Source organism: Temnothorax americanus, unplaced genomic scaffold (genome assembly GCF_048541705.1).
Source record: "Temnothorax americanus isolate GAGA-0224 unplaced genomic scaffold, ASM4854170v1 Scaffold2, whole genome shotgun sequence".
NCBI classification, from domain to species: Eukaryota; Metazoa; Arthropoda; class Insecta; order Hymenoptera; family Formicidae; genus Temnothorax; species Temnothorax americanus.
This window is the reverse complement of record NW_027509338.1, coordinates 7524344-7537255: the sequence shown is the minus strand read 5'-3', so window position 1 is coordinate 7537255 and position 12912 is coordinate 7524344. Positions and strand designations below refer to the sequence as shown.

General features: G+C 37.7%; 1 protein-coding gene across 3 annotated transcripts in view; it reads left to right on the top strand.

Moving 5' to 3' along the window:
* The window catches only part of Dip-lambda (Dpr-interacting protein lambda), a 197378-nt gene that overhangs the window by 174694 nt on the left and 9772 nt on the right, over positions 1-12912 (top strand). For all 3 annotated transcript variants that reach the window (XM_077405758.1, XM_077405760.1, XM_077405759.1), the window contains 4 exons: positions 2163-2278; positions 3225-3410; positions 6921-7107; positions 11819-11950. In XM_077405758.1, the coding sequence (XP_077261884.1) occupies positions 2163-2278; positions 3225-3410; positions 6921-7107; positions 11819-11950 (621 nt within the window). The remainder of the gene's footprint in view (positions 1-2162; positions 2279-3224; positions 3411-6920; positions 7108-11818; positions 11951-12912) is intronic.

Genomic DNA, 12912 nt, shown 5'->3' with positions numbered 1-12912 from the left:
GATTTAACCCGATTATATTAAACATACACTTTACGTTGGTTTGTGTACGACGGCTTTAATGTGCACTGAGTGCGCACCGGCTCTGCCAGTGAAAAACGCTATTAGTGTCAAAAATGGACTTACAAACTCCGTTTGTCTCCACTTTCTACTATTCTATATGTGATCGTCGAAAATAATCGTTGAAAGAGTTGTATAATTTACATATTAATTATTGTTCGAAACGATAAGCGATAAAATCGACTATATAATAAACGTAGACCAGACTAATAAATGTACCTGTGTTAGAACAATTTCGCCAGTGCAATATCGCGCCGAGATTACGTATTTTCGCAAGAGGATGCCCGGCGGCGCGATTCCACCTCACGTTGGCGTAAACAAAACGATCTAACGGCGTCTAAAACGAGAAGAAAAACGAAGTTGGTTCCGGCGCAGTGCAACCGTGAACATCGCGGCGATCTTAATTTCCTGGGCGGATGGTGCGTGATAATTCCGATGAAAAATTCCATCCTGCAATGCGCACGGCGTAATTAACGAGAAGATGGCAGACCGTGCGCGAGCGTTTGTGTAGCGTCGGTCCTATCCGCTCGCGCAAGGACCTAATTAATTAGATATCCCTACGACAAATTGCTAGAATTACACCTCGCTGATTACAATTAGACCTGGAATGAAATTCCAGCGCAATAAAAGCGCGGCATACTATAGTCGCGTTATGTTTTCTGTCCCTTTCTCGCTCCTTTGTGTGCGCTCTCTCTCCCTCTTTTCTTTCTCTCTCTTTGCCCTGCATTCATGCGCGAACGCATGCACGCATACAAGAACTTTTTGCCGCTTACAAGAACTTATACTTTTATGAAAAATTAAACGTAAAATTAGAGTTTCTTCATTAAAGAGGAAGAGGCAGAGGGAGAATAAGAGACTAGAGAAAAATACTGAATAGATATTCAGTTGCGCTACGAACTTCTGTGTCTTTTTTTCTATTATTTCATATTTCGGGATTAAAATATCTGAATATTATTCATTGTAAGAAGGAAGAGGAGCAATTTAATTAAAATACCTCAAAGAAAAGCAATAAAAGATATCTTACGGACAATTATTACATAAATGCAGTGTAGCAATATAAATTATAATTTGTGTTAAAACATATTTTATTTGATGCGTTGTAGCTATTTACTTCTTTGCCCGGCTATTACTTCTGATAAATCTACCATGTTTTCCCGAGGAGTTTCTCGCAGTTTTTTTCAATGAAGCGAAAATTAAATTTAAGTAGTTAATATAAAAGCCGGCAAGGGTCGGACGGGAAAGAGAGCGGAACGAAAGCGTGGAGAAGCGAGAGGAAAAAATTGAGGGGGCAAAGAGCCAGCAATGGGTGAGAGGATAGATCGGCTGATCCATGGTAATCGTAAAACCGACCCATGAAAACCGAGGCCGGTGTCTGGATTACGACTGCGAGATTCAAGAATTTTTCCATTTATCGCCCTTCTTGCATGAACGCATACAAGAATTCGATACGAGAATATGGGGGGTGGCTCTCTGCACTTGCAGACCGGCTGGAGGGCGCGGTGGTGAAATCCAGAGGGGGGGGCAGGGGATGCTACCCATCCTCGACCTCCGCCTTGAATATCTAATCGACGGCGTGCTGCTCGCTCATGCATGCACTTCGAATCGCGGCTGTGCATTCCACGAGACACTACTCGTCGACGATGTCGTGCGCGTTCGTTCTTTTCTCTTTTTTTTTTCGAGCATTCGCGGTGCATCGTATTTTTCCAAGCGCGACGCGCGCGACGCGATCATCTCGTCGTGATATCCGGCGAGATTGAAAAGGGCTGAGCGCGACACGCAACGCAAAATGCGTTGTTTTGTTTCTCGTTTATCGATGACGAAGGGTTGAAATTGTTTGTAAGGGCAGTAAACATTTTTTTTATATTTTTTACTATTGCCTATATGTGCGTGTCATTCTCGTTTAAATATTTTATAACATTTTAATTTATTCTTTTGTATCAAACATTCGAAAGTTTTTGTTATATTATCCATAAAAAATAATTTGTACTGTATATATATATTATATTCCACCGATGTCTCTCTTTGATAAATAATTAAGTCGTTTTATCGAGAGGGGAAAAAATGACGTAAAGTAATTAACGTGTTACATTGTTGTGATGTTCCAGGCCAAATCACCCCAGAAGTTTTGCCCGAGTTTTTAGCTCCTTTGGAAAATCACACGGTGATTCAAGGTCGTGACGTCTTCTTCACCTGCGTCGTTAATCATCTGCAATCGTACAAGGTACGACTTTCTTTTTCAAATAATTTTTCTCCATGCACTGTCGTAAAAAAGAACTACCGCCCGTAGCACGTTGAACGTTAAAGAGAAACGTTGAAAAAAGTGCAATGTATATCTATTATAAAACGTACATCGAGATTAAAGAGATGTAGCAGTGTTTCTTTCAAACATCCTCTTCAAGTATATAATAAATATGACGCATATATATATAGTATTGAAAGTTTGTATTTTTACTGGTGGAGCAAGAAAAATTATATCTGCACTGTTGGAAAATTTTAACACTCTTTTTCTGTAAATTTTAACACATTTAATAAATACGTTCAAATTTTGTTACTTCAATATATTCTTTAAATTATTTTAATAATTTTTTACATTTTAAGTTTGTTAAGTTCAATTAAAATAACAGGCATATGTTAAATCTACACATGTATGTGTTGATTATTTCACACAAAAATTTTAACAAGGACTTTTTTTTAACAAAACTACAAAAATTTTCCAACAGTGTGTCAATAAGACAATTTAAATTTGCACATTGTACGTTCAATTTTATTTGCAAATACTCGTTTCTTCCATGAGTCTGACTATATCCGTTTGTGACTACTGCGAATGGCGATGCGAGCGTTGTAGGTATATAAATTTTAGATAAGTTTATATATTTGATTTGATAAAATCTCACATTTTTATCTTTTTTCAATTATTTTCTTCAATCTTTCATTATTTATTATTTATATTATTATTATTTCATTGGATTTTAATGACGTATCAAATGAAACCGCAAATTTAATTATACGCTAATAATAAGTTAGCTATAATGTATTACATTTATTTTATTCTCTGATCACACAGATTTTCAAGCGGCTATCCGTATTTTTCGATTAGCAAAGTACTCAGTTATATCCCGTTTCGAAGAATAAATCTCGAGAAATAAAATCCTGTTCCGGTGTTTCAGGTAGCCTGGATAAAATCGGATTCCCGAGCTATTCTGGCGATACACACGCACATGGTAGCGCACAATAACCGACTATCCGTCACGCACAACGGGCACAACACGTGGAAACTGCACGTGTCGAATGTCCAGAAGAACGACTCCGGTACCTACATGTGTCAAGTCAATACCGACCCTATGCGCAGTCAGGTGAGACTCTAAAATTAACTATCTCAAATGTTTACATGCTCAACTCGAACAAAGATACACGTTGTAGAACGAGTGATGTAGCACGGTGATGTAATTAAAAATCGCTAACTTATTTCTTTTTTTAAATGACGCCACGCTTTTCCGTATCTCCGCGTATTTGCGCGCACGCATCTTCTCATTATTTCCTACTCTTTTTTTGTTTTAATGACACGGGTACCCGCATTTTTCGAAATACCGCAAATGTCGCTTCAAACGGTATTAATCCGGCGCGTTGAAACGCGCTGCTGATGCAACGCGCATTCGCAATAACAACGTATCTCTGTTAAATTAATTTCCATTTACCTTTCACCCGACGCTTTATTTTTCGACGGCGTTCCCACGTTCGAACCGCGTGCACGGAGGTCGTTACACACGCGGCTCTATCGATTTCCATCGACAAAGCGCCGCGTCGCGCCGCGCGACGTAATTCGATTAAAAAGATCGAGGTTTCGCGCAATTTTGTCGGATCCGTCCGGCGGAATTTTTAAAATTCCATACACAAGCCCGACCATAACTTTTTAACGCGCGCTTTTTCTTCGGCCCTCCGACCATTATTTTGCGGTGCAATATCGGTTGTAATATCGGCCTACCGCTGCAGCTGGAATTCAGAGACGAGGAGCAAGGACTTTTTTTTACGTTATCTAAAGTGGAAAATCTCAAGTTGTTAATATTATAGAGTGCAGCTTATCCCCAGGTTCTTAAAGACTCACGTGTTCTTGAATTTATAACAACTCGTGTCTTTTTTTAATGAAAAACAGTCGTCACAAGTGTGTCTATAAATGTATAAATATAAAATCAATAAAAATGTAAAATATTCCGGAAGTTTTAAACGTTTCAAATTTGACATAAAATACGTTTTACTTAAATGCATGTGCGAAGCATTAGAGAAAAGAATTCAGACAAACGGAAACGTACATTACCTCGAGGTAATTTTTATTCATCTTGTCAACATTGTTCGTACAACTTTATCAACATTACCGGCTAGAAGAAGAGAGGGAGAGAAAAGGAGAGTTCAACATAAACACGTAATATTCACGCAAAGAGGAAATTGTGTAGCGGTCAGTGAAATAGGGAACGAAATTGTCGCAACGCGACGTTGCGTCATTTTAATTGTGCAGATTTTTGGTACAGCGCAAGCCACACACACATTTGAGAAGACGCACGGAAAATTATTCCCGACGTAGAAGTGCAGCAGGTGTGCGTACGGCCTCGGGCGACTGTTTTCCCGAGGTTCTCAGATCGGTCGTTCGAAACATCCCAACATCGCTTCTTAAATCCCGAGCCGAGTGTTATGCCGTCGATCGACGATGAAATTATTTATCGCCGTCTTATCCAGTAGGGATGCCTATCTGCTAAACCAGACGATTACTACATTTTTTTCGTAAACCGGCGCTCGCAAGAAAATTAAAAAAAGAATCTTTATCGATTAAAATGTAAAAATAAAGAAGAAAGCGCTCAAGCTATATAAATATTTCAACATTGTTAATAAAGTTTTCAGGAATTCGTCTACATCGGCTAATTTATGAAAGACGCTAAATATAATCGTAGCCAGTTTAAATTGTATTAACCGATTAAAACGTATCTCTGTGCATAATATTTGATTGCCCTTAGAAAATTCTGATCTCCTTCTATTCATCTTTTGTCTTCTCTATCCTCTTTTCTTTTTTACACATACACACACACACACACACATTCGCGTTATCCCACTCACACTTATCATTTGTCTTACTTGCACTGCGACGAGCACTCTGGGACCTTTATCTCGCTGTAGGGCCGTATATTGCATCGGAAGGTCTCCCGCTCTCCCGGTCGCATTGAATTCCGCGGGACATGTGCACCGCACCACGACCAGTAAATTTGACCTACATTCACATTTCACATTAACCCATAACACACCGGCGACCGCCGGTACGTGCTCAGGGATGTAAAACGACGTCTTTTTTACACAACCACGTGACACTTTAGCACGGTTTATACCGGCTGACGTTTCTCGCAAGGCGACGACACGATATTTCCGGCCTGACATTGAATGAAGTTAATGCTGAACGCGTCAAACACGTGCGAGATAATAAATACCGCGTACGGTCTTGTACATACTTATTACTATACCGGATTGTTGTTAATTCCTATAATATAAATAATATTCGTTTTGTTTGAATTTTACAAGATTAAAACATTTTGCTCTTTTAAACATCTTAGCTTAAATTTTTTAGATTAAATAAGATTTTTACTTGTGCTTGAAAAATTATAGAACTATGAAATAAATTGCATTATTTTTGTATTTAAACATTGTTTCGTTAGAAAATACAAATTCGATTTTTTAAATTTATATAAATTTCTAAATATATAAATTATTGTTGCTCGACATTGTTATTTTGTAACACGCAACACATTGTAAAACAATATAACTTTTTGTTCTCTAATTAAACGCAACTGGAGTTTTGATTTCGTCAATTATCAGGGAATTTTATGTTTGATCTATTCACGCGTTTACATGTAATAAAATATGTGAACATTTTACGTTTGCACATTCCGGACTATATTACCGTTATAGTCAATATTAACTGCGATATTTAAATGATATTTTACTGCAATATTAAAATATTATTATGGCGGATGCAGAGCTCATTCTGGCTCTACTTTGTATAATAATGAGAGAACGAAGCACGTTTACCAAATAAAATAAAATAAAAAAACTCGTGTGATAAAAGGTGCAAATTCGAGCCGGTGTTTATTTTATTTCGCCTAAAACCATAAATTTCCTTGCATGTTCGTTTCATCGAATTGGATAGGCTACGTGCGCACCATTTCTCGTCCAGTAAATTCTATACTCCTGCACATTATACCCGTGCGAGGATACCCTCATCGTGTACGTGCTCGGGACCGTAAAACACTTTGTGTAAAAAAAGTACACTGTACTTTTTTTTCCGGTGAGTAGTCCGAGCCTTATCTTTGCGCGGACGGCCTTAGTATGACCTCTCTACGAGCTGTTTACTCCGCAAGAAGGAATTCTTTCTAGCTGATCTTCGCGTTCATAGTACATCAAAATGCAATTAATCTGTTCTTATCCTTTTGCTAGGAACAGTTTTAATAATGAAATGATTCAGATTGCTGCTGCACAAAGAGCGCGATAACGGAAGCTCTTTTGTAATATTCGATATATCTCGATATACAGTTTAGAGAGCGATTTTAAATGAAAAGTCGAATAATCCCGATATAGAAAATTAAAAGATTAATGGTGTTAATTAACTTTAATTATAAAATATGTAGATAACTATAAAATTCTGTCAAAGACTGCTGCTGTAATTTAGTTCTCGTTAAACAGCAATTTATTATATCGTTTGTGTGTATTCTTATTTCTCAAAAAAAAAATCTTATGTTACAACATATATAACAAGGTTGCAATGATAAAAGCTTAAATCCGAAGTTTCCCACGATATGCGACAATCTTTTGATGTTTCCTTGTTCCAGATGGGATACATGGAAGTAGTGATACCGCCCGATATAATGGACGACGAGTCCGCAGACGGTATGGTCACTAACGAAGGAGGCAATATAAGATTGCGATGCGTCGCCACCGGTTCGCCGAAGCCTATTGTCACTTGGAAACGAGAGGACGGCCGCAACATCATCCTCAGGGTAGATGGGCAGAAACAATGTAAGCGTGTACTTCCGAGTCACTTTCGAAAGCGATTTCTTATCTGCGAGATTCTATCTGAATGATGCAACGTTGGTTCCAAAAATAAAATTTGTAAAATATATTTTTAAACTTTAGTACCGAGAATTTTTTTTATCAGGAATATTAAAAATAAATGAGGAATTTTTAATTTTCACAAAAGAGCGAAGAACAAAAACGCAAATTTTCTAATAATTAAAAATTATAAGAGGGGGAGGATCATCTCTTTTATTATATTATATTATTTCGGTAATAATAATAATGCGGAATCGCGATAAATCAGATCTAGATTTGAAATGCATCCGATGCCTACGCCGCTCGATATCATTACCGTAAATGATAATTAACGTTCATCACTGTGAGAGGCATTCAATAGACATACATTAGTGGATACGTACATCAGTAGATTCGGGGTATGCCAAATTCAAAATGTAACACGCAAACCGCTGTGCAGTCCATGCTCTGATGAACTTATATTCACTTACCGACGATATTTTAGAATAAGCTTTGAATCGCATTACATTCGCAGAACTCGGCATTCTCGTAAAATCGAGTTATCCGAGATTCCTTTGAAACCGCATGTTTCACGAACGCATTTGGCAAGATGACTGTATACATATATTTCGTCGGAATAATAACAGAGTCAAACAGTGCAAATTACGACCGTCTGAGATACGCGAAATGGGTACAATGTAAACTGAATTTATTTAAACACAGGATATTCTAAAAATAGAGCGTACCCACTCTCTTCCTTATGAGCCTGATATCATATGCGGAATTAGGATCAAAACTTTCCTTAATTAATACTTGCAAAAACTTTTGCGAATTCCCCGGGGAAAACGCTCTACATATATAGTGATACGTTGTATGTTGTATTACACAAAGATGATTACATTTAGTTTGTAGTACTAAATTTACCTTAAATTATATTGTTAAATACATTATTTTGTTAAATGCTCTGTGCATTCTAATGAATTCCTCAGCTCATATTTCATCGTAACCTGAATATCGTGTAGCCAATTATGTTTCCTTGTAATCATTTGTTAATAATTTTATATTTTCGATTTTAATGATACTAATTGATTTCCGCGGCATAACAACAATAATAATAATAATAACACAACGCTTGACGCGTGACGTTTTCGAGATGTAAAAACAGTATTAGACTTACGCTTGAATTTTCATTTACCATTTAATCAAACGGAATTTGATATAATGTCTCTAATAATAATAATCCTACAATTAATAACGGTTCGATAATATTGTGTACAAAGCAGAAACACACTCTGATTATGCATTAATTAAGTTTTTCATCACAGTACATAAGTTTGTTATTACAACGATTTATTTCTATTAAAACTTCTATTAAAATAATAATCCAGCAAAAAATCTCACTGTTTGATCAAGCATTCGATGCTAGTCGAGTGTAAATTTAGAGAAATTGAACTGTCGAGTAGGCATTAAAAGGAAAGTATGAATAACAATATGAAGCACGTACTTTTAGCATAGATTGCAAAAACAATTAGAAAAATTCAACAATTAACCTAGTTTTTATAGAATATATAAATGTCTGCAAAAGATATGTTTTTTCGGAGTTTTGACAACAATTCTGCTTATTTGTTATTTTAAAATCGAGTCGGTCAGAGAGTTCGAAGTTATTTTAAAGTTTAGAGCTTGACAATAGTTTAGGATTCATAACGTTCAAAGTGTTGACATCTGACTTGGTATGGGATGCACGTTGAGCGGCGAATTCTGACTGCAAAGCGGACGTATTGCAGAAACAGGGTCATAGGTAACGCTCGTGCATGCCGACATGGTTTCTCATTCCCGATCACCTTACCTTTATTACTGAACTGCGTCGTTGATTTATTGCCATTATCAAATACAGACTAATTTAATTAATTGGACGCTTTGATATTTAATTTATCGAATACTGCAGGTATCGTAGAAGCTGATGTAAAAATGGCAAATATATATAAATTCCATTATAAGAAATAATAGAATACTTAAAACAGAAAATCAAAATCTGATTCCAGAGAAAAGTTTGTCGAGCGCGCTATGTCATCGTTTATCGTGTAATTTGCCCCAATTATTAAAATACGAGAGCGACATTTGATTTTATCGCTAACAAATAACGAATAAAAACGATCCTTTGCGTGAAGATAAAAAGTTCCAGTTACGCGGGATTGAAGCGGCGCAATCGTTTTTTTTGATGAGCGTTATTGATAATATTCACTCTTTTCACGCCGTTAATTGGGATTAAACTCGAGGGGGAGTCAGAGATACGCATATAAAGCTCCCGAGAAGACGGTGCCACGATTACGTCGATTCTCTAAGACGGCCGTGCCGACGCGGCTGGAAAAGTGTCGGGGCGATAAAGTGTCGGGGCGCATCAGCGCGGAATAATAATCGATCGTCTCTTGCGCTTACTCGGGCCCCTCGGTAATTAATTACAGCGCAAACGGTAATTTACACCCCGCGGCAAATACATAAGCACGCTCCCCCACAATGCACGCGCGGAGGAGGGAAGAGTATAACGTCTAAAACCATAAATTATTACGACGCGCGTTGCTGCTTCAAAGTTTAATCACAAAATAAATAAATCGATAAATATATACGTATTGCACCCTACGCGAAATCTCGTGCCACCCTCCGTTTCGTTATCGTCGCGATGCGTGTCTCCTCGTTTCTGCGGAGACGAGTTTCACATTGACGTGAGAGATAACGTACAAAGATCTACTTAGCGCCTCCCGCGGATTAAGAGAAATTGTAGAAGAATCGTTCTAGATTCCATAAACTTCAAGCGAACTCGTCCTCGCGATTAATCCTATACCCGAAGGATTAAAGTTTACAAGGGTTAACGACCCCCGCGCGACGAGGTCGAGAACGAGGACGAGAGGAGCCCGCTTGTCGTACCCGCTTCGCGAGTTAAAGTGCACTTATTGACCGCTCTTACAAGCAATCCGCCCACGTCACCCTGATAATCCTAGATCCGCTATACGCGGAGTACATTCCGTGTACAAGCAGCGATCCCGCCCGGAAAGATCTCCGAATCCCCGACGACCTGTCCTCTTAGTGTCATTCTCGCTGAAGAGATCAGTCGAGGAGTTTCCGCGCGAGGAAAAAAAAAGGAGGAGGGATTGCTCGAGAGAAACTGCGAGGCAGGTAGAGAGAAAGAACAGACATAAAAGAAGAAATTCTCCGAGCGTAATCGCCGTTTCGTGCCATTTTCGTCCTCCCATCGCCATCGTCCCCCTTCGCCCACCCGCGTGTCAGCCTGATCTCCGAAGCGTCGTAAAAATAGACACCTCTGGAGGACATCCGGGGGTGACACTCGTTAAACGCGGGAAGGACTTCCGAAGGAGAGATTCACCCGAGAAGGACGAAGGAGGGTAACGAACGATAGCGCGCGAACGATATGATCGTAAAGTCTCCTCCCTGTTGCTAGCTCTTCCGCATGTCGCGAGGGGGGAGTGTAAAGGCGTAAGAGAAACGAATCGTCCAAGTTGGCAATCGAAATCTCCTCACTTCGCGGATGCGTCGTTCGTGACGACGTGATTTCTCCGCGTCGCCGATTAAACGGCGAGCGAACGCGTTCCCGGAATTGCGGGACTGGATATACGCTGTAAACTTTTACAACGCATTCCCGGTAACGACGGTCGAAATTCGACGATCGTCGGAATAATGAACCCCGGCTGATTGTATCCCGTGGAAATTTAAGCAGCGGTTTTCGCGCGAGCTTTTTTTATATTGATTGGATAATAGAGACGAAAAAGAGTTCACCGGGGATGCGCGAAAGTTGGAAATAACTTAGCTGTTCATTCAATTAGAGCGTTTGACAAAAAATGTAATCTTTCTTAAGCGACTAATGATTCTTAAGGTGGATACGACTCTGAAATCTTATACCAAAAGAGATACAGAAAGCATATGTCCTTATTTTTAACAAATCGCGTGATTTTAGAACTATTCTACAAATGTAATATTTATAAATGCAAATATATTGGAACAGCAAAATACACGTACGTATTATTTTAATTATTTAAAAAACACTCTATTTTTAAATATATTTAATAATTAAAGAGAGTGTGGAACGGGCTTAATAATTAAAATATTTTGATTTTTCTTATTTTCATTATTCATAATTAGTCGCAAACATCGGATTTTTTAGTTGTTAAAGGCTGTTGCTCGAAATAATTAACGCTGAAAAGGCTGGGAACGCTGATGCAAAATTTCTACACAATATTAATTTTCGTACTTTTTCCATTCTTAACGGGACTGATGATTCTAATAATATGCCATAAAATTTCAACGTAATATCCCAAACAATTCTCTCACATGAATTCCGTCCAAGCTTTTATGTTGAAAATATATTTTCATATGAAAATCATGCCAGCGATTTTATGTAGACGACCACGCGCATCAAATACACATTGAACGCAAATCTCAGTAAACTTTATCGGAATTTATCTATCATACTGAAGTTATTGGAATAGCATATGCATAAATTGCGCACCATCACATGCTAAATTATTAATGTCATTAAAAATACAATGCAGAACTATTAAATTTTGCAATTGAAAGAAAGAAAGATTGAAAAAAAATGTTACTGATTATCTCGTCTCTCGGGACATTATTTTGCACAGAGAAGACATATGCGCGGAAAAATGCTAAATATTGATCTTCTCGGTTGCAGCACTGAAAACTTTCGTCGGCGAGACACTGGAACTGACGGGAGTGCTTCGGCAAGAGATGGGCACGTATCTCTGCATAGCCAGCAACAATGTGCCGCCGACGGTCAGCAAGCGTTACTCCGTCGATGTTCACTGTAGGTATCGCGCCGCGATGCGGACATTAATTAACCGTCGCCCCGTCGTCGTCATGTTGAATACTGAATACAGCAGAGCGGAACGTCCGAGCATCATTCCGGTTGTTCCGTGCCTTTCACGATTGTCAAGCAATGGTTATAGACACCGTCAATCACGCACTTTAACGAAATGAATCATGAAAGCTTTAATTTCTTGTAATAAAAGTAAAATGTTATTTGTAATTTGTAAAAGCTATAGCATATTACAATTGTGAATGATAATTACGGCGAAACGCGATTGTCAATTAGGTTTGGATTCTAAAACTTACTACGTTGAAGGTCCTAAATCCGTCCTGTTATGTTATACTGCATAATTACTCGCCTGTAACCATCCTTCGCAAGTTTACGTGCGACAAGACTGACGGATAAAGATGAGAGCGTTAATTAATTATTTAATTAAACGGGGTATATATAATGATTATAATGTCGGTGAAGCAACGTGCGCTGGGAACAACTTTTTATATCGAAAAACTATAATATGGCTGCCAAAAATCTGCGCAAAAATATAAAAAAAAAGAAATCGTATAGATCGTAATATTTTTACAGTTGCTTATTAATTTAAAATTTGTTTATATATGTGTATAAAGGTTTTTAAAATTCACATAACATTCCCAGAATTCAATTTTTTTTTGCTGATGATTTTATTTTATGTAAACAATTCGTACAATTAGTATACCTTAGTGAACAATTTTCTTTAAATTCTTCACATAATTTTTCAGAATTGCTATATAAATGTATAACTTTTTAGAAAATTTCTTAGATTTTTTTATATGAATTAAAACACTTTTCAAAAATGTTGGGAAAGTCTACACCTTATTTAGAATTTTTTATATCTATGTATTCTGAAATATTCTAAAATTTCTTACTCTATATTTTTCGGAGAATAAAATCTGAAAAATGTAAGGAATTTTTTTAGAAATATG